Source organism: Erpetoichthys calabaricus, chromosome 3 (genome assembly GCF_900747795.2).
Source record: "Erpetoichthys calabaricus chromosome 3, fErpCal1.3, whole genome shotgun sequence".
Lineage (NCBI taxonomy): Eukaryota > Metazoa > Chordata > Cladistia > Polypteriformes > Polypteridae > Erpetoichthys > Erpetoichthys calabaricus.
Genome location: NC_041396.2, coordinates 118,950,442 through 118,972,495, shown reverse-complemented (window position 1 = coordinate 118,972,495; position 22,054 = coordinate 118,950,442). Strand labels below are relative to the sequence as shown.

The following is a 22,054-nucleotide window of genomic DNA, read 5'->3' as shown; positions in this document are numbered from 1 at the left end:
TCAAAGGCTTAGTTCAAACGATCTTCCCATGAGACTGTTAGCTCCAGAAGCACGACTTGCTTGGTGGATTCAGACACCAGGACTATGTCTGGTTGCAGGGTGGTGGCTGTAATGAGGGTGGGGAACTTCAGCTGCTGTCCAAGGTCCACAAATAACTGCCAAAGTCTTAGTGATGCCATGATGCCTGCAGATGATGATTTGGTGAGATTTGGCTGGTCTCCAGCTGTGACAAAGGCGATGGTCTTCTTAGAGGGTGTAACAAGGCGCGCTATATAGCACCCGACCCGGCACAGAACGACACAGAGGCACGTATAAACTCAATGGACTTTATTTTTTTCTTCACCCGTGGGCGCACGTCTTCCCCGTGACCCACAGGTAATACACAGTCCCAAAACACAAGTCCAACACAAAGCAACACACTCTTTCTCTCCCACCACTCCTCTACAAGCTTAGTCCTCCTTCCTCCCAACTCTGGCTCTCTCGAGTGATGGTGGCTGGCCCTTTTTTATACCCCACCCAGAAGCGTTCCAGGTGCTTGGCCACCTGGTCCTAATTGCCCTTCCAGGTGGGGCTGAAGATATGACCAGCCAGGCTGCTGACTCCATGCAGCTCCCCCTGGCGGCCATCCAAGCCCCCAACCAGGCTGTGGAGGACTCCATGTCCCATGGAGCCATGCGCCAGGCTGGGGAATCATCATCCGCCAGGGAGGCTGCCACCAAGCGTCCCGGGGGAGGTATTGAGCTGCCTGTGGTGGCTCCCCCGGAACAGATGCAGCAGAGGCGTCCCTGCCGGGCATGGAACCCGGCTGTCCTTTACAAGGGTCAGCACCACTTCGCCCACTCAAGTCCTGTGCTGATTACTTCAGCGATGGCCTGCTCATGCCTCCATCAATACCCTCCTTCTCCAGGTGCCCTTATATAGCTTCAGAGGATGTGTGCTAAGGTTCATCGCTTGGAACAAAGTGGCATGCTGGTGACTGTGCTATGCCCCAGATGTTCAGATCTGACAGGCCTGGTAGTATGCCATATACTGCCTGGATGAGAAGTCCAATGCAGTGAGCCTTGGCTTTCTAGAGCTCAGACCAAGTCACTTTCTTTTCAACTGCATTTTTCCATCTTAGTCCAAGTGCCCTGCTGCTTCATTCCCACAGCCTTGCAGGATCTCCTCTCCTCCACTGCTGCTCTCACCTCTGGTGCCCTTCCTTCTCTTTGGTGGTATCTGATTGAGGAGTTGGAAAGGATCCTAATCCATCTTGGCCTCAAGTGACCACTCTGAGCAGCCTCTTGTCTCGGAGCCTTGCCTCTGCTTCCTTTTGCCCTAGCAGCTCCTTGGTGAACTTAAAGGGGTTGGCAATAAAGGCTACACGTTTCTGGGCCCTTTCATGCCGAAGTCATGATGTCACTTCACCAGACAGAGGACCCTGATCTTTTTGCAAAGGATGTGCATCAGCTGGGCCAAGCCAATGCACTCCTCCTGCCCTGCCTCTTTGTACTGGATTTTCAGTACATTTCTTGCCTGATGTTGGGGATCCTTACTGTTCTATGATTCTTTATGTAGGGTATTCCAGAGCCTTTTTTCTCCTCCTCCCCAAACCACTCCACGACTAAGCTGACAGTATGGTGGTCATGCTTTGTAGCTTCCCATTGGCCTTTCCCTTCACTATTGTCTCCAAAATTTTTCAACATCATCATCAAACTGCTTCCAAAGTGTTGTCATGTTTGCTGCAGGTCATTTGATCCATCTCCTGCTAGACTTGATGCTAGAGGAGTTGGTTTGCAACACTTGGAGGTTCCAGGCACTGTGGGGTAACTCTGGGCCTGGCTCATCCTGCATCTCACCAGGTTGGACACCTGTGCATTGTGCAGCTACTTCATCTTCGCTTGGTGGATCTTCAAGCCATGATTATTCTTGCAGACTTTGCCACATACACATTGCTTGCTCATAAACAGTTTGTCTGTTGCCTGGGCTTGCTGCCGCTGTATCCATCCATCTGGAGTGCTCATCTTCCACCCTCAGGCATCCCTAGGGGTATCTTTTCTTTTGGTTCGCTTTAGCTTTGTTGCAGGAAGTCCTCATGAAGTACACAGTTTGGGTTTCTAGCCCATTCTGCCCAGTTCAGTAAAGTCACTTTCTCTAGCACTGATATGTCTTTTTTTGTAGCCTGGAAAATAAAACTACAGAATGTACTCTAGATGAGCTCTCACCAGTGTGCTAAATATAGTTCAAGAATAACTTCATTGACATTCTGTTAGCCTTCTAATAGTGTCTGTACAGTGTCCTGACATACACAGTAATGAATTAACTCTTAGATCCTTCTGATATTTTATTTAAGACCTTCCATTGCATAATCAAATCTAACAAATCTGCCTAAGACTATATTCTGTCCAATTACCTCTGTAATTATATAGCTGATTCCAGCCTATCTGGCATTCTGTCTTGTTTGTTATCTTCAAAATAGACCAGCATGTTATTTATATTCTTATCCAGATTATTTATGTATATTAAAAAGAGTGAGAGACCAATACTGATCCCTGAGGGACACACTTTTAACATCTCCTAATTAGAGGTTTCTCTAACCATAACCGTATGCATTTCAGTGTTTGGGACAATTATGCACCCATCTGGACTGTGCACCTTGAATTTTCACTTTTGTAGTTTGATTTCTAGTCTCTCATGTTTTACTTTATTAAAAACTTTGTTGTGAAGTAAGAGCTGAGCCAAATGGCAAAGCTCTTCTTGATTTACCAGGCATACTGCCTCCCTGCCTTTACCTTTGGTCATTAGCATTGGCTAGTGCCAAAAGTTACTAGATTGCAGATAGAAGTAGTACAAATTTTAGTTTTCTTCTCAGGGTGTCAGGGCTCAGGCTTAGAGATAGGGTGTGGAGTGAAGACTTTCAAGAGGAGCTCAAAGTAGATCAGGAGGTGTCATAACTCTACTCATACTGCCTGTTATAAGAAGCATGCAAGAATGTATCTTTTGCCTCAAGAAAATAATACTCACAATCTGGAATAAAATTTATTGTTTCTACTTTACTTTTTTGTCATGAGCAAGACTCAGAAATTTAAAAGGCATATTTTCTTAAACTGAAAACATTTCTACTTCCAAGTTGAAGCATTCAGTAAATTTTAAGGCTTTTTTTTCACAGTGGGAACCAGGTATCCACAAGCTACAATATAAAATAAAAGAGCAGGCTTGTTATGTTTAAAATTCATAAAATATGCTTCATTTTAGAATGGAATTTCATGTGTAAAATACAGTCTATGCTATGGTTATTAAGAAATAAATTTGACTCAAAAAGTGCTGAACTTATCCTTAAAGTTAGCCCGATCACCCTTTTTGTATAACTAGTGAAATTAAAGATGGCTAACTCATGAATTCCTCTCCTTTTTTTCTAGTTTTTTTGGTTGTTGCCTTCTGTTTAATGAAAACATGTCCATTCTGCTTGGCAGACTAATCATCTGCTAAGAAATATGGTTGTTCAGAGAATGATTCAGGACAACCTCAGCTGTATTAGCGCGGTAAGATCTATGGAAATGAAACAAGAGCTCACATGTGAGACCTCAGTATGAACAGTGATTTTCATGTCATGAGCTCATTAATTAGTATTCTGTTTAATTAATTTTTTATTATTAATAATGAAATATTTAGTTATTTGTGTTAATAATCTTTCTCCGCTCAGCTAGCTCCCCTCCTATTAGCAACATTTACAGAAGCCAGAGACAATCAAATTCTACCTCAAACTTTTCACCAAGCATTAATCACCGTCTTCCCTAAACAAAATAAGGACTTATTACAATGTGCATCACACAGACCAATTTCACTTCTGAATAATGATGTTAAGATACTCTCAAAAATCATAGCTAGAAGGATGGAGAAAGTGCTGCCTTCGGTAATACCACAAGATCAAACTGGATTTATCAAGGGTTGACCCTTATCCTCCAATCTTCAACACCTGTTTAATGTAATATACTCACCAACAAAGTCAAACACCCCAGAAATATTATTATCAATGGATGCAGAAAAAGCATTTGACATGATTGAATGGAAATACCTTTTCACTACATTAGAGAAATTTGGGTTTGGCCCGAACATTTGTGCATGGATCAAACTACTGTATACCAATCCAGAAGCTTCAGTTTGTATTAACAACATTTGTTCAGACTACTTTAAATTAGAACGTGGTACCAGACAAGGATGCCCGTTGTCACCACTGTTATTTGCAATCGCCATTGAACTACTGGCGGTTCACTGTTGAAATGCTGATCAGATAAATGGGAGAGAAAGACTGGAACAGAAAATGTCTCTATATGCAGATGATATGGTACTGTATATATCAGACCCACAAAATTCTGTGCCTACAGTCTTAACAGCACGTACGGAATTTCAAAAGATTTCTGGTCTCAGAATTAATTTGAATGAAAGTGTACTCTTTCCAGTGAATTCTCAAGCACACAATATTAGATTGGACACCTTCCCTGTTATCATTGCAGATCAGTTTAAATACCTAGGGGTAAACATCACAAGTAAACACAAAGCTCTTTATCAACAAAATTTCACCGTCTGTATGGAAAAAATTAAGCAAGACTTGCGTAGATGGTCAACCCTTCATCTCACTCTAGCTGGAAGAATTAACGTTGTTAAGATGAATATTCTTCCTAAGCTTCTTTTTTATTTCAAAACATTCCAATATACATCAATAAATCATGTTTTAAGCAATTAGATTCAACAATAACCTCATTTATTTGGAACTCAAAACATCCATGTATCAAAAGAGTGACCCTACAAAGACCTAAGGCAGAAGGTGGCATGGCTCTACCTAACTTTCAGTTTTACTACTGGGCAGCAAACATACAAGCTATAAAAACCTGGACACAAATAGATGAACATACACAGGCCTGGTCCGCAATAGAAGTAAAATCCTGCAGTACTTCTTTATATTCCCTGCTTTGTCCCCCAATAAATGCAAGGTATTGGCAATATACTAATAACCCAATTGTGCTTCACTCACTCAGAATATGGAACCAATGTAGAAAGCATTTTAAAATGGAGAAGCTTTTATCTGTGGCACCTCTGCAAGAGAACCACCTCTTTCAACCTTCACAAACATATGCAGTTTTTAATAGCTGGAAAAGATTTGGGATTAAATTGCTCAGAGATCTTTATATAGACAACATCTTTGCATCCTATTACATTCCAAATTGAACTTTCCTGCTACACATTTCTTTCACTATCTTCAAATTAGGAACTTTGCTAAACAGAACCTGCCCGATTTCCAATCATCATGCACCCTCGTCCACGCTGGAAAAAATATTGCTCAATTTCAAGGACTTAGACACCATCTCTGCAATATATAAAAGTATTTTACAGTCCCTCCCTTTCAAAGATCCAAGAGGACAATGAGAAAAAGATCTCTTAAGCAATATATCAGAAAAGGAGTGGAAAACAGCAATGCAGAGACTTCACTGGAGCTCCATATGCGTAAAGCATACAATTATTCAACTCAAAATTATATATCGAGCACATCTGTCTCGCCTAAAAGAATCCAAAATGTTTCCAGGGCAAGATCCAACCTGCGAACGCTGCAATCAAGTCCCAACCTCACTGGGTCACATGTTTTGGGCCTGCACCAAATTAACATCATTTTGGACCAAAATGTTTAAGTGCCTTTCAGACAGCATTGGTGTCGCAATCCCTCCTAACCCATTAACATCTGTGTTGGTGTTCTTCCAGATGGGTTCAAAGTGATTGCATTCACTACACTTTTGGCACGCGGACTTCTTTTGCTAAACTGGAAGAATCCTAACGCTCCTCTTTTAAGTCAGTGGGTAACCGATGTTTTATATTATTTGAAATTGGAAAAAATCAAATATACAGTTAGAGGCCCTGTACAGAATTTTTTTAAAACCCGGCAGGATATAATCAATAAAATTTTAGAATAAGCTCTTAAAGCACTGAGTAAGCAATTATCTCCGCATCTCTTTTTCCTCTCCATGCATCTCTACTGGTCTGTTAAACTCATAAATTTAGGTATGTCTACAAGCCTTAAGTTTTACTCTGTTGGCCATGGTCTCTCTCTCGGGGGTGGACTTGTTTTTTTGTTTTTTGTTTTTTTTCTTCAATCTTATTATTTGTAAAAATTTATTGATTTGTATGAATGATTACAATAAAATTAATAAAATAAAAAAAAATCTTTAAAATAATTATTCCTTATATCATTATGCCTCCATTTTGTGCATTGTTTTCCATGAGCACTGACATATTGTTGATAGCGATTGCAGCTGCTGGTGAGTAAGGCAGGATCAAGCCCGGGTCAAACATGTGCTGAAAGAAATCTCTTAGTCCAAAAGTTTGTTTTAAAAGATTTAGTGAAAATTCAAAGCAAACAGTCCACACAAGAATAAAGAAAGAAGGTTGTTACACACCTAGAATAAAAGGCAAAAAAACTGGACAAAATGTCTCTTCTCTAAACTTAGATTTTCTATACTTAAAGATGCCTTACTTCACCTTCGGTACGCTCTAAACGTACAGCACTGCACATTTAATAGAGCATGTTAACTTTCATACTATTGGGCACGTTAAGGCATGGTTTAAAACTGTGTACCCTCCATGCCTTACTCTCGGCAGGGCAGGTCACTAACTGAGACTAATCTATAGTCAGAGAGACAACAAATATTTAAAATATACCAATTCAGCTTGTGGGGGTTGTAAGAACCTCCCATAGACTATGCACCAATATATAGGTGAACATTTAATAGGACTTAAATAACTAGCAAATGGCTCTTAAAGTAATGATGTCACCAATATAAAAGATGGTGTGATGAAAAGGAAGTTTATAATCTGAACTTTGAATTCAAGCAAAGGAAAGACTGAGGAAAATACTAGCTCTTTACTACTAAAAGCATAGTTTTTGTTAAAGAATTACAGATTCACCACTTACCTCTCTTGATAACAATTTCTAATTTTGCTTTTTTATGAAAGTTCACCCAATCAGTTGACACCTGATTATTTTATGGGTATAAGTTCGTACATTTTTGCGTAAACCGTTGCCACCACTGAGAAAAAAAGGAATAAAACTACCAAGCAGTGTACTTTTTCACATAAGACATTCTTGTTGGTCATACTTGTGACAAGAAAACAATTAAAGACAGTTGTGTTTTTCTGCTTTCCAAGCAGTAACCAAAAATTACCTGCAGCACACCATCCAGGTGCTGATAACAATGAAATTCAAGTAAAGATTATGTTAATGGCACAATGAAGATAACCATAGCTGCTTAGAAAGAGTATTCCCTAATCAATGATCTTGGGTTTCTGTGTGATTTTGTATGCACTAGTACTTCAACCAATGTCCCAGACACATAGGCTATTTATAAATTGTGTTTGAACAAAGCATTTACTATGTGTAAAGTAGTTTTAAAAGTTATCGTATAAATACCATGCAGTTAATAAGAAAGGAAATAACCATTCTATTCTAATAAAGACACTGATTGCTCTTACCCCAGCAGGAGTTCGGGGAGTTCCACACGCCATTAATGAATTTTTTTTGTAAGCTCTTCTAAATATATTCCACATATCAGGTGGTGGATCACACAGAGTAAAATTAAAGTGTATGCCACCAGTAAAATCCATCAGTGCTTCAGAAACACAACCAGAATCCATGTCAGCATAGGATCCACATAGTCTAAAAATTAAAAAAGAAGCAAAACAATACATACAATGTCTTAAAAACATGAGTTATCTGATTTACAGCTTGCTCACAAAAGACTGCCAAATAGATACTAACCAAGACTATATTTTAATCTTTACCCACATAACCCTTTATCTTATCAAATTTATTTAATTTATATAAATAGCTAAAAACTAAAGGTTGAAAGTGATAATGCAGTCATTCAAAATGGAACAGAAGTAACATTCAAACACTGCAACTTCTGCTGATCCAAAGATGGCTTCGAATGTGCAAATCTTTTAGAGTAATGGTACAATATGTTTTTCCTAAGAAGGAAGGGAATGTGTTATAGCAAATGTCAGTGTTAACAAACCGTCTTTAAGTATCTTGTATATTCCCTACAAATATGTACCGGGGTACTCCAGTTTTCCTCCCTAAGATCTGCTTTGTACATGTTAGGCTGAAAGCATCTCTAAATTAGTAGGACAGGAATGACTATGTACAAATACTGTAGTGTGTCCTGTGACAGACTTCCATGTCTGGGAGAGGTTAATACCTTGGGCTTAAAGCTGCAAAAATATGTTTCTGCTCCCATGATCCTGAAGCTGGAGTAATCTGAGGCAGTAAATGGATACATATAAATTAATGCTTTCTCAATTGAGAGATCAATTCCATTTTAATAATAGTTAAACATGAAGAGATTTAATCTGTAGGAAAGGCTATTCAATTTGATTGAGTCCACTTCAATAATGAATTTAGAAATTAAAGATCAGTCTAGTTCAGATTTTTACTAACACTTCAAATTACAATGGAAATATTGTATTATAATATTGGTTCCTCAACACCCATGTCAATCATAAATGTGTTCTCTCCATTCTATACATATCAGCAGAGAATGACCCACCTGCAGGCTGCTGTCGGAAAGAAAGAAATTAACATATTGAAACACACTCCCAAAGCAGAGAATGTGAATACACTCTGAGACACCCTAGCATGTCTGATTATGCTTCAGCAAAGTAAGGTAGCTTATAACTCCCATGCTCTTTATAGAGTTTAACTAATAGAAATGACATATTAAACAGGATTCTGTTTAATACTTTTCATTATAAGGAAACAAGTGAAAAAAATAGTCTAGAAGCAATGTAATTTATTAGGATTTCGACACCTTAACACTGACAAATTAATCCAACTTACATTTAAATAATGCTATACATAGTGCAGCATTCACCTGGATGAAGCAATGGCAGTCATTTTGTGCCAGAAACCTCAGCACACATCAGGTGTATGTACAAAGTCTAAAAAATTTACATTTTCCTTTAATTATTTTTTTCTTTGAAAAATGTTTTATCTCTTCCAGGAAGTTTGTCTAAAATTTCCCTGTTAGTACTGAATTTTACTAATGATTTCACAGCATAAATATCACTAATTATACATTTAAGAATTTATTAGAACATAAGAGGTTTAGCAAATGAGAAAAGACAGGATACACCAGGACAATTAAACAGCACTTTAGTTCAAGCATTATTCTTTATGAAAAAACTGAATACCTCCTACTGTATATTACATGATTTATTTCAGCTATTATGTCATAACAGTGCCTCAAATCTAGCATCACTTCAACTTGATAATTACTGTACTATTCATTCTGGAAAACTAATAATTGCCATGAAACTAAAATCAAGTAAGTACTCGTCTGACATTATGCTTAATGCCACTGATGAATCTATGAATACAAACTATAACTCCCTCCATCACAGTCTTCCCTTTGGCAACTCTAAGTATTCTAAGTACTACAGTTTCCCCTCACATCCACAAAAACATGGGTAGTAGCTTAACTGTCAGTTCAAAAGTCTGGCACATTGATATTGAATTGGATTGAGTAGTTCTGAAAACCTCAGATTTTCTTGTCTTCTATGACAACCTCCCCTATTAGATTAGAATCCCATTTGATTCTTAATATTACTCTTTTCAGAACAGTATTGTAACATTCTCATATTTTAATAGTCAATGTGCTGTAGTTGTATTGTGCTATAAATTAATCAAAAGATAATTCATACTGTATCTTTGGTTTGGACATACTCCAGAATCGCTCTAATAGCTTAACCAAATCAGAATTTTCCATGTCAAGATTTTCCACCATCAACCAATCTACAACAAATGTGAAACTTTTTGGTTTTAATTTTGTTTCTTTATATGTTTATAATATAAAATTTTAATATATAAATGGTATTTATATTTTACAGATAAATGACATTTCCTATCTTTACATTTTCTACTTTAAAAAAATAAGGAAGAATAAAACTGCTGTGCATTTTCCAAGCACTCCTACCATACTTACTTTGCATATGCTTTTTCTAGTAAAGCTGGCCAAAATTCATTTCCATTTGCAGGAGCAACAGACAAGTAGTTGTTATCAAGTATAGGGAGTTTATCATCTATGACCACATCTACCCACTTCCCAAACTGCCAAAACTGAAAAAGAACAAAAAATACACAAATTCATTTGCTTTGTAGGAACTTACAAACACATTAAGATGTCAATTAAGGTCAGTTTTTTTGTTTACACAGGTTTACACAGAATTAATTTGGTTATATATCAATGTTCAAGTTGTGGAACAAGCGTATGGATATTTCCATATGCACATTCATTTTCTAACCTACTTATGTAGTTTAGAATTATGTGAAACAGGTACCTACGCCAGGAGCAATAAAGGAACCATTTGCATATGTATGGGCTTCCAGTCCAAGACACACACAAAGTCGTAATCTGTTTCACTCCGGGTAATTTAGTCTTTTCATTTAATCTAAATTGTAGATAGTTGGGATGCGGGACGAAATTTCAAGCAGACGCAATAACGTTCAAACTCCAAGGAGACAGTGCTCAGTCAGAAATTATCGCTTTAAGTATTTGGGCATTGAAATATTATTCTCTGTAAATTAGATTTCTATCTCAAACCTTTGTCATGTCTTTACAAATATCAAATCCTCAGTCCAGTCATGCTCAAAATACCAATGTCTTTTCAATCTTGTCTGGCCAATGTGAAGATGAATGTTGTTCCCAACAAGGTTATTATAGTTTTGCCTTTTTACAATAGCTTTTATATCTATATTATTTCTGATCATACTTGGAAATTCAGTTTAGTTTTGGTTTTCCTTCATCATTTATTTTTAGTTTTAATTTAGTTTTTATTTCAAAAAGACATTTTTATTTTTATATATACTAGTTTCAGTTTTAGTAATTATGATATGGTTAAAGAGATACTATGGAGTTTAGTTTTGTGTCACAATCAGACAGAATTGTACACTTAACGGCTTTAGATATATTTTATCCTTACTGCTCTACAGCTTACTACACTACATGGTTTATTATCTGGTTTTGTATTTGTCTGACAAAAACAAGCATAATCAAAACCAGATACTGAATATGAAAAATGTTATAAAATTTCATAATTTTAAAAATATTTTCTATGTAATTTGTGCTGAACAAATGTGCACTGACTGTTTGGCATGTATCATCTTTTCCATTACTTGCCCAGAATGGGCCAATTTGTGAATTTTAGGTGAATTTTAAGGTTTTTAACTCTAAATGTCTACAGCACACAACATATCCTGCTCCAAGGCAATGTGCTTACAATTAATGCCTTCAATATTGTATTAAAAACCTCCCATACTGGGCTTTGTGATTTTCTACCACCCACATTGATCTCTGATTCCATCTACAATATATAGACAGAGTTTTGCCACCTGCAGGCCTGAAAAGATATCAAAAATTAGAAAATAAATTATACAATGTTCTGACAGGTGTAAGGAAGAACAGGGCTCTTAGGCTTGAATCTGTGTGCAGACCCCACCTAGCTATAGTGAAGTTAACAAAGAAAAACAAGCATGTAGTGTCAAGGTTAAGGGTAGTGGGACTTGAACAGCCCATGCATAAGAACAGTAAACCCTTAATGAGCAGAGTAAGAGCAGGTAATAAGAGTATGGACAGCCCCAAAATGACAGAAACAGCATCTGAGATTAGGAACAATATATACGTTATCTAAACCTGTTTATCCAGAGCAGGATCACAGGAAACCTGGAGCCTATCCCAGAATCTTTGGATGCAAAGCAGGAAAAATCACTGGACAGGGAGCCAACCTATTGCATCAATACTATATACTGTATATGCAATATGAATGATATGGCTGATGTTAAGAACAAAAAGAGTATGATATTTCAACTATATTGAGAGAGAGAAAAAAAATTAAAAGAGAGACACAAATATTTTAAAACAAAATTCTGCCATTGGATTATTTTTACAATATCAAGTATTTTGAGCTGTGCATTTAAACCTATAAAAGATAAATTCATAAATACAGGATAAACAAAAAAAACACATTAGTAGGTTTTGTTTTTCACCAGCTGGCAGACTCTCTTCACCCACCTACCTGTAGTTCAGTAGAGACATTGCCACCTCAGGAATTTCACAATGTTTGTATTGCTTCATTATTAAACAACCTTTTTAAAGCAAAAGTGATTGATCAGCAAAATTGCTGATCTTGTATGCTGACCTTTTCAGTCTCTTGATCAGTGCTGTTTTATTTTCAAAAACGATTTTTCCAGTGCAAAGTGGCAGGTGAACTTCAAGCGTTTGAATTACATCTTGATATACAAGACGTGCAAAGAAATTCGGCAGCTCATCATAATGGACATCAGACTCATATGCAGTTTGGAATTTGGCTTAATGTGTGCTGCTGTATTAATTGCTGTGTACATACTGTATCTTGGGCTTGGTCAAAATTATAGCTAACATGCTGTCATTTACGAACAGACTGAAATTCTGTAAGGGGTTATCTGTATCTAATAATTCTCTCTTGATCCCCGGAGACCCATTGAACAGCAGCTTTGAAAGTTGCTGACAACATTCAAAGCAATATCATCACCTATGTGTGCCTCACCAACACTTGAATCAGAATTTATCATGCTGTCACTATCAGCTCCTGAAGAACTGTCACTATTATCACATGGTAAATCGCTTTCTTCATCACACACTTTATGCAGCCATATTCAGCTTGCACTGTCACTGCAAATGATGTATGAACACTCGCCCTCCTTCACCAGCCGCTGTTCACTGGATAAATATATGTGGTCCGCTCTTGGTGGGTGACTTTCAGTTACAGGGTTAAAGACTAACAGCAGGAATATTTCTTCAAAAACCAAATATGAAATTTTTATTAATATATTTTGATTAAATTTCGGGACCCTTGCAGACCAGATTAGCCCTTGCATAACTCCAATTATTACGAAAACTAAAAATATTTTTAGTAAATTATTATTTTATTTCAGTTAGTCTTTTCAGCTACTTTAATAGTTTTGTTTAGTTTTAGTTTTTCATTTCGGTTTTGTTAATTATTTTATTTCAGTTTACAAAAATGTTTTTTTTTTTTTATTTATTAATAGTTTCAGTTTCGATTTTGGTTTTCATTAACTATAATAACCTTGTATCCCAAGATTAATTCCATGATTCCTCTACCCCTCTCCCTTCTTTCTGGTCAGTGGTTCACTCTCTGCTCTCTAGTTTTATTTGGAATAGGACAACACAACACCCAGAATGAAACATGCTGTTTTAATTGGGGATAAGTGTGATGGAATTGTCTAACTTCCGTATCAAAAGCATTATCTATAGTGACAAAATCAGAATCAGATTTTTTGGCCAAGTATGCATGCATACAAGAAATTTGACTCCAGTTTTAGAGACTCTCCAATGATAAATTACATAATTGACAACAGTTAATCATACCTGAGATTAAAAATAAAAATAAAAAAACCCACAAGGCAGAGAATGCAAATACTGTATATAGTGCAGAGTGTAGCTCAATACAAGAAATGCTGAAATAAACACCAGGAGAAAAAAAAAAGTATTAATAATATGTGAACAGTATTGCAAGGCCCTGGGAAGCCTGGGGGATGAAACTACCCATTTGGGAGCTTGATGGCCTGTGGGGAAAAAACTTTTCTTGTATCTGTTTGTTTTGTAGAATATTAATCTGTAACACCTGGCTGATGTAAGAAGTTCAAAAAGGTTGTGATCTGGTTGTGAGGGGTCAGTAATGATCTAGCCCATTTCATGACTCTGGAATAATACAGGTTCCTGCAAGGTGGGCAGACTGGCACCAATGATTTTTTCAGCAGACATGATTATTCAATGTAGCCTGTTTTTGTCATGCTTAGTAACTGATCCAAACCACACACTGTTATTGATGAGCTGAGAACAGACTCAATGACTACTGTGTAAAACTGAATCAGCAGCTCCTGTGGAGGATTAAACTTCCTCAGCTGTCGCAAGAAGTACATTCGCTGTTGTGCCAGTTTTATGATGGATCCTACATTGGTCTCCCATTTTAAATCCTGGGAAATTATACACCCCAGAAATGTGAAAGTTTCTGCAACTTTCACAGTGGTATTAAGTATGGAGAGAAGGGATAATATTGTGGGACCTCTACTAAAATCCACTGTCATCTCCACAGTTTTGAGAGTGTTTAGCTCCATATTGTTACGACTACACCAAAGGGCCAACTGCTCAAATTCCCATCTGTATGCAGAGATGTCACCATTCCTGATGGGTCCAATTATGATTGTGTCGTCTGCATATTTGATAAGTTTGAGAGAGGGGTCCTTAGAGGTGCAGTCGTTAGTATAGAGGGAGGAGAGCAGTAGGAAGAGCACCCATCCCTGGGGAGCACCCATGTTGATCATACAATAGCTATATGTGAGTTTCCCCAGTTTCACCTACTGTTTGCTGTTGGTCAGGAAATTGGTGATCCATTGACAGGTGGAGGGAGGGACCGTACTTACTTTATTGAATATGCCACATTCCTGCAGAATACCACTGATTTCTTCAGCCACCACTGGTCCTGTTTGTGCTTTATAAACTGCTTTTGTTTTAAGAACTTTCTGTCTCATTTTGCCTTCAATGATGTAATGTGCGGTCACTGTGATATACTGATTTTGAGAAATATGTGCCCAGCTGCAGCTGGTTAAAGCTACTTTGTTAACATCACTGAGCTCTGATATTAGTTTTAACTTCTCTGCCTCATACCAAAAAGTCACCAAATGATTAGACAAAACATGTTTATAAGGGGAGAGTGTACTTTGGTTTTAAGACGGTTATATAAGCATATACAGGATGTAGCTAGGAGTGAATAAAAAGCCAACTGAATGTGTATCTAATTTCAGCCCTGTAATCATTTCAGAATTAAAGGAAAATACTGTTAAAAATAATTACCACCAGTATAACAGTATACTTTGCAGTAACAGTGTTTGTTGTTTTGGGGTATGTAAGTATGCCCCAGTTCTGCACATTGTTCAGGAGTGATTCTTACCTTTTCTTCTTAGCAGAATTTCTAGAGACCCTCTGTGTTGGTGGGATGGCACCTCTGAACAGCAGTTTCAAATAGTGCCACAGACTCTCAACAGTGTTAAGATCAGGGCTTTGACTTCGCCACTCCAAAGCATTCACCTTTCTTTTTTGAGCCATCCCAGTGTCACTTTTTCCTAATGCTGAGGGTCATTCTCATGTTGAAAGATTAATCTTCTTCTGACCTTTAGATTCAGAACAGACTGGAACAATTTCTTCTGCAATATTGTGTGGTATTTGTGCCCATCCATTGTCCCTACAACTCTGACAAGGTTCTCAGTCCCAGCACGTGAAAACCACCCCCATAGCATTATGCTGCCACCACTGTATTTGACTGTAGGTATGGTGTTTCTTGAGGCATAGGCAGTGTTTGTTTTATGCCACACATACCTCTTTGAAGTCTGGCCAGAAAGTCCTATTTTGGTCTTATCTGACCATAAAACCTTTACCCACATCTTAACTAGGTCTTTCTCATGCTTTGTGGCAAATGCCATAAGTGCTTTTATGTGGATCTTATACTACCCTCCTGTAGAGGCATGTTTTATAGAGAGCTCTTGAAATTGTGGACCCCTGCATGTTGACTCCAGTTTCAGCCAAACAGCACTGCAGACGTCTGAGAGCAACGGATGGATTTCTAGTCGCCTCTCTCACCAGTCGATGTCTCACTCTGATATTTAGTTTTGAGGGACGGCTTGCAAGAGTCTGGGTGCTGTGATGAACCTTCCTCTTTCTGATGATGGATTCAACAGTGCGCAATGGGACATTCAAACTCTTTGATAATTTATAGTCCTTTTGTTTCTCACATCAGTAGAATGCACCTTTGTCCTAATTTTTGCAGTGACAGTCCAACAAAGACTACGGCCCTTACAAAGGGGGCTTTTTATATCCAGAGAGATAGAAAGGACTCACAAGTAGCACCTCATTATATTTAATTATGACTGTCAAATGACTGTTACCTTTGTAATTAATTTTTCATTGATGTCAACCTGGAGCTTCCAAAGCACAGAGGTTTAAATACTTATGTAAACACTAACTTGGAGCTTTTCTTCTACAATTAAATATCTACAGAAAATGGTTTTTTTGACTTTGGAAATGTTCTGTTGCAGCATAAGAATGAATAAATATGTGTACAAACCTTTTGTCTTGCAGAAAATTATGATGACTTTCAAGGGGACTGAATACTTTTGCATGCCATTGTATGTTTGTGAAAGGGCTTGGTGGCGATTATTTTTAACATCTGAAATGATCACGGAATTGAAGTTAGGTACACATTCAGGTAGTTTTTTATTCACCCCTAGCTACATATATGCTCACAGTAAGATTCACAAAACAGCTTCTTCTTCTATGTTAACAACAAAGCAAAACATTCTACAACATGGACATTAATCAGAAAACTAATCTATTATTTGAAAAAACAAATATTCCAGATTTTGGACTTGCACTGGTTGAAAATGTTAAACTCAACTTTAACAAAGTTTATATTATTCCAATTAATATACACATTGCAAATGTGCAAGCATTGTGTCGTAGTGGCTAAGACTTTGCACTTTTAAACCCTGAGTTTGTGGGTTCAAGTCCTGATACTGGCACTATGTGACCATGAGCAAGTCACAACACCAGTTTGTGTGCTTGAGGAGGGCACAGGGCAAAAGAAATGTAACCAGTAATATCTAAATGTTGTATGTTGGATAAAGGCATCCGTCGTACATGTTTAATATTTTGCCTTTAGGATAAGTAACTTGTTTCAAATGTTGTGTGAAAAGGTACAGTGGTTGGTTGCGAGCAAGCATGGGCCTAAAAGCGAGGAAGAAGATAGCCAAATACGTACTGTGATAAAAGGCGCTATATTGCACCTGACCCGACACAGACTCACATTGAGGCACGTGTAAAACACAAGAAAGACTTTATTTTTCTTCAGCTGGAACCCTCCATCCACAACACAGTCCTTTCCTCCTGGCACCACCACTCCTACAGTCTAGCTTCGTCCTCCACCTCCCGACTCTGGCCCCTGAGTGGTGGTTGCTGGCTCTTTTTATAGCTCACCCAAAAGTGCTTGATCACCTGCCTCTGATTGCACTTCCAGGTGGGGCTGTAGAGTTGTCCAGGCCGGCTCAGGGACCCATGCAGCACCCCCCTGGCAGCCACCCCAGATCCCAACAGGGCTGTGGAGAACTCCATCTCCCATGAAGCCCTGCGGGAAACTGAGGCACCATCGTCAGCCAGGGAGGCTGCCACCAAGCATCCGGGGGATGTATTGAGCTGCCCATGGTTGCTCCCCTGGAACATACTGTATGCAGCAGAGTGTGAGGAAGAGCAGATCAAAGCCCGACGTTAAACATTGTGTAAAAAGTACGGTACGTGGTAACCCTGATCCAGAGGACACCCAACTGCTTTGCCCTTGGTTTACTGTTTACCAGACTCAGGAGGGCAGCTGCGGAGCTGTCCATGCTAGTGATGTGATGTGCAATACTGCTCATTATTGATCCGATATCTGATGATACTGAAGACAGTATTGCCAATACCGATCCCAATACTGATGCTGCCAAAGGGTGTCATACAAGAATGGTTTATCTTCTGTAAAAACTTACAATATTTGTGGATATCAAAAAGTCACATTTTAAAGAATTTGCATTAGTAGACTATTACATATAGTACCAAAGATCGGATTTCTTTGCTTATTAATTGCAGGCCAGATCACACTGATTAGCAGAAATTATTAAACATGTTCAGTTCTTGTAAATAATCTGTGGAACAACAATAAGTATTGCATTTGTGGCTTAAAAATTCCATTTTTATTTTTTACTGTAAAACATGCAAACACTAAAAGTTTGCAGTCAGAAGTGTAAAAAAAGGATAATGATGCAAATACTGTAACACAAATATGTTGTGGCAGTTGGCTGGGGGCTGTGCCCACCTGGGACACCTGGAAGGACCGGGAGAGGGACTATGCCATCCCCGGACCACGAGAGGGAAGCTGCCCTAGTTTGTATGGGGGCCACAGGAACTGAGCAATGAAGCTCAACCCCATTAAGGGCCCATGGCCACCACCAGGGGGCGCCCGGAGGATTGAGGAGCCCTGGATGTCAGCACTTCCGCCACACCCTTAAGTGCTTCCTAAAGGATTACCAGGGACGCCCGGTGTGCTTCTGGGTGCTCATGCGGCACTTCCGCCACAACAGAAAGTGCCGCAGGAAGATCGTCAGAGGGCACCTGGAGGACAAAGCTCGGGAGAGAGGAGTAGAGGCGGTGAAAGGAAGGACTGTTGAGAAGCCTGGACTTAAGGGTGTTTGGTGCAGGGGCCCTGTGTGCTGCGCGGGACTTTATTGGGATTGTAAATAGTGTAAATAAGTACATGTGTGTTTGAACCATCGGTGTCTGCCTGTCTGTATCAGGGCTGAACTTCCATGATGTACAATACTTTGTTTAGTCGGTTATCAAAAACACAAGTTTCCCCTTTTTTCTTCAAATGTGGGTCATTGGCGCCAACTCCCGATCTTCTGCTAAGTCCATTCCAAGTATAGGTCACAAAACAGCGTTAGAGTGGATGTTGACAGTACAGGGACCTCATGCATAACTCCGTGCATAGAGTTCACACTAAAACATGGCGTACCAACAAAAGTGGAAATGTGCATACACACACAAAAAAATTCAGATGCATAAATCTGTGCATTCGCCAACTTCCACGTTCTTCCACTACATAAATCCCGGTCAGCATGAAAAGTAACGCACGCGCCTGCTGCCCCACCCAAACTCCTCCCAGAATTACGCCTCTTTGAATATGCAAATCAATATAAACAGCCCTTAAGCTCAGTGTTCTATGAAAAGGCAATGGCAAAAGCATGGGGGAAAATAGAAGAATTTCAGCGAATACCAAGTGAAGGCAAGGAAAAACGTACTATTTGTTGGTTTAAACAGTGGTATAAACAACACAAGGAAGTTGATCGAGTGAGAAATTCGAAAGCTCAAGTTCACAAAGTTGCACAGTTCCCGAAATAAAAAAGAAGTTGTCAGATATTAAAGTTGCCATGAAAAGGTGACTCGTAGCCCACCATCTGAGTGTCATATGAAAGCTTATTAGGGTACAGAGAAAAGAAAAAAAAATAGGGACACACTGAGAAAAAAAGATCGAAATGTCAACTTTAATCTCAAAATTTCCACTTTAATCACGTCATTAAATTAGAACATTATAAACTTTATATTTAAATTGTTTAATTTACTAGTTTCTCAAATACCATTGTAACTAAAGTAGCACGTTATATGCTTTGTTTTGTATGTGTTCTTCTATGTGCTCTATGTGTTTGAATCACTACATGCTTCGTAAACAGGCTTTCTTCTCCTCCGACAGGACACAGAATCCATTACATTTGTGATATTACAGTTATCTGAATAATTTAAAAACTGAGATGTATACTTGATATAATTTCAGTATTCATATCATATCAATTAAAGTATGTTATTAAACATGGGAACACGGTGGCGCAGTGATAGAGAAGAGCTGGCACCCTCTCCAGAGATTGTTCCTGCCTCCCGTAAGATGCTTGCTGCGCTGTGCGTGACCTATGATGAAATAATTTATTGCAGCAGTACTGTCTCTTTCAGACGTACTAACCCCCAATTCCTGCCCTTCCTTTTCTTTCTCCAAGTAACCAATCGCCTCACAATCAGCTCTGTAATAGATGTTAAGCCATCTGTAAGCTTAGAACGACGATTCTTCAAAACTTTTAAGGAACACTGAAATATCTTCGTAGTACATGTTTAATTATTCTATCCAACTATCCTTCCAGTGTCGCGCCAGCCCCAGCAAGAATACAGCGCGAGGCGGGAACAATCCCTGAACTAGCTTGCATTGCGACACTGTGTCCTCATATGTTTAATTATTAACAATATAAATTATTTAAATGATGTTAACATTTTATCTGTATAATGTAATAAACATATTTTGCAGCATTTCATCTTAAAAATGATATCTTTATCATATGTAAATATGCGCTTTTATAAAGTAGTTCAGGTTGTGCAATATTATAACTGTATCGCAAGTTTACAGTGAGGTAATTGTACTAATAAGTACAAACAGTTCTACAAGGAGCACTTGATGGACTGATTGAGTGTGTGTATAGTTCTTGGGATGAAACTGTTTCTGAACTGCAAGGTCCATACAGGAAAGGCTCTGAAGCGTTTGTTATATGAGAGCAGTTCAAATTGCGCATGGCTGAGGCAGCGTGTGCTTGATGCTGTATACCAATAATTCTCTTTTTGATCAGCTGCTGTAGAGCTGTGATTCAACACTCAGATACAGTGGGATAAATACTCTGAGTGGTGCATTGACAGGAACAATGCTAAAGCAGCTATGGTATTTGGAATAATTTGGCCATTCGGTGGACCATTATACAGGTTTATTACAATCAGATGCCTTATACTAATAAACAATATGCGGTTAATTTCAGTGTATTTGGTAAAGCTGCGTCAGGGATGTGGAGCTAAAAAAGAAAGGGAAACCACACTGGAACAAAAGCATTGCTTTGACACTGGGTTTACGCCAAGTTTAGGTTTTATACATCGCGATGTGAATGTGGAAACAGGCTTACGCAACATTTTTCTGCGTACACACCATTTATATATGAGGCCCCAGGTTATTTCCACAGATGATCCCACTGCATTCAGATGCTGTGCTCATAGCAGCCTGCTGAACCGGCTGGAACCGATTTGCAGATTTCAGCAAAATGTACAGTATGTTCTTTGGTTAACTCAGCTTGACACGTGTGTTGCTCACATATCTTTTCACATTATCCTGGGCATCACTGCTCCAAAGCTGATTTGGGCTTTTACAAGCACTACACAGATAAACCAAAAGGCCAATCCTTTTAATGTGAAACTAGAAGTGATAAAGTGCAGGTAAAGTGCTTACATAAACATTATTTAATAAGGACAAGGCAGCATTAGAGTTTGTTTTGGTAACTAATGTCAGAATTTGTTTAATAATAACTATTTTCATGTAGTGTGATTTTATATGAACACAAATGGGGGTAATTTTTGAGGCCAAGGAACACTTAATGTTTTGTATTTAAATTAATTGTAATTAGGTGTTCCAGTTATGGAAATGCGTGTTAAAAGTGGATTTGAGGAACAGATTTTCTCCTTCTTAAGGCAGAGAAATCCTGTAGACCTCTCCTATTAGCGGTCATTCCATTGAATTAGCATAAACTCATCAAAAAGTCTTAATTAGCATAAGCCATCTTAATTCAGGGTGTTCATAAGAAATGTAATATTTACTTCATGAGGTAGAATTACATAATAAACAAGAATATTTGCCTCAAATATTTGAAATATTTAAAATGTGTGCTTCAGTTTTAATGTATAAAGTCTAAATATTCTCATTTGTAATAGAAACGTAATTTTTTACACTCTGATATGGTCCATAAAGGGATAGATCCCTAGTAAAGGATCAAAAATAACATCATATTCATAATCTGTGATCTTGAAATAGTCTAAAATGATACCCCACATGCTTATGTTTGAAATATGTCATTTTAACCTTCTGGAAGTGGCTCTTTGAGGGCTAGAACCACTGTTAAATAATCAAATATCAAAAATATATTCATGATAAACAACCTTGAAATACAGTAATCCCTCCTCCATCGCGGGGGTTGCGTTCCAGAGCCACCCGCGAAATAAGAAAATCCGCGAAGTAGAAACCATATGTTTATATGGTTATTTTTATATTGTCATGCTTGGGTCACAGATTTGCGCAGAAACACAGGAGGTTGTAGAGAGACAGGAACGTTATTCAAACACTGCAAACAAACATTTGTCTCTTTTTCAAAAGTTTAAACTGTGCTCCATGACAAGACAGAGATGACAGTTCAGTCTCACAATTAAAAGAATACAAACTTATCTTCCTCTTCAAAGGAGCAAACAAATCAATAGTGCTGTTTGGCTTTTAAGTATGCGAAGCACCACGGCACAAAGCTGTTGAAGGCGGCAGCTCACACCCC

General features: G+C 38.3%; 1 protein-coding gene across 1 annotated transcript in view; it reads right to left on the bottom strand.

Annotated features, from left to right (window-relative positions):
• LOC114649336 (calpain-2 catalytic subunit-like) overlaps nt 1–22,054 on the bottom strand; it is a 135,022-nt gene that overhangs the window by 53,689 nt on the left and 59,279 nt on the right. The window contains exons 5-6 of the mRNA XM_051924274.1: nt 10,005–10,138; nt 7,498–7,681 (exon numbers count right to left, since the gene is read on the bottom strand). Coding sequence (XP_051780234.1) covers nt 7,498–7,681; nt 10,005–10,138 — 318 coding nt within the window. The remainder of the gene's footprint in view (nt 1–7,497; nt 7,682–10,004; nt 10,139–22,054) is intronic.